At 65.3% G+C, this 242-nt stretch overlaps 1 protein-coding gene across 1 annotated transcript in view; it reads left to right on the forward strand.

Annotated features, from left to right (window-relative positions):
- Nucleotides 1–158: 158 nt before the first annotated feature.
- Nucleotides 159–242, forward strand: part of LOC104525888 (nitric oxide synthase, endothelial-like) — a gene marked incomplete at both ends in the record, with an annotated part of 1081 nt that continues 997 nt past the window's right edge. The window contains one exon of the mRNA XM_029085237.1: nt 159–229. Coding sequence (XP_028941070.1) covers nt 159–229 — 71 coding nt within the window. The remainder of the gene's footprint in view (nt 230–242) is intronic.

Below are 242 nucleotides of genomic sequence, written 5' to 3' on the forward strand. Positions count from 1 at the left end.
CCCCTGCCATCCCCATGGGGACCCCAACATCACCATGGGGACCCCAACATCTCCCTGGGGACCCCAACGTCATCGCTGTGGGGACCCCAACATCTCCATGGGGACTCCAATGTCATCTCCGTGGGGCACGCGCCACCCGCTCCCGGTGTCCCCCCCAGGTGGCCAAGGTGACCATCGTGGACCATCACGCGGCCACCGAGTCCTTCATCAAGCACATGGAGAACGAGCTGAGGACACGGGGG

Source organism: Antrostomus carolinensis, unplaced genomic scaffold (genome assembly GCF_000700745.2).
Source record: "Antrostomus carolinensis isolate BGI_N321 unplaced genomic scaffold, ASM70074v2 scaffold40385, whole genome shotgun sequence".
Lineage (NCBI taxonomy): Eukaryota > Metazoa > Chordata > Aves > Caprimulgiformes > Caprimulgidae > Antrostomus > Antrostomus carolinensis.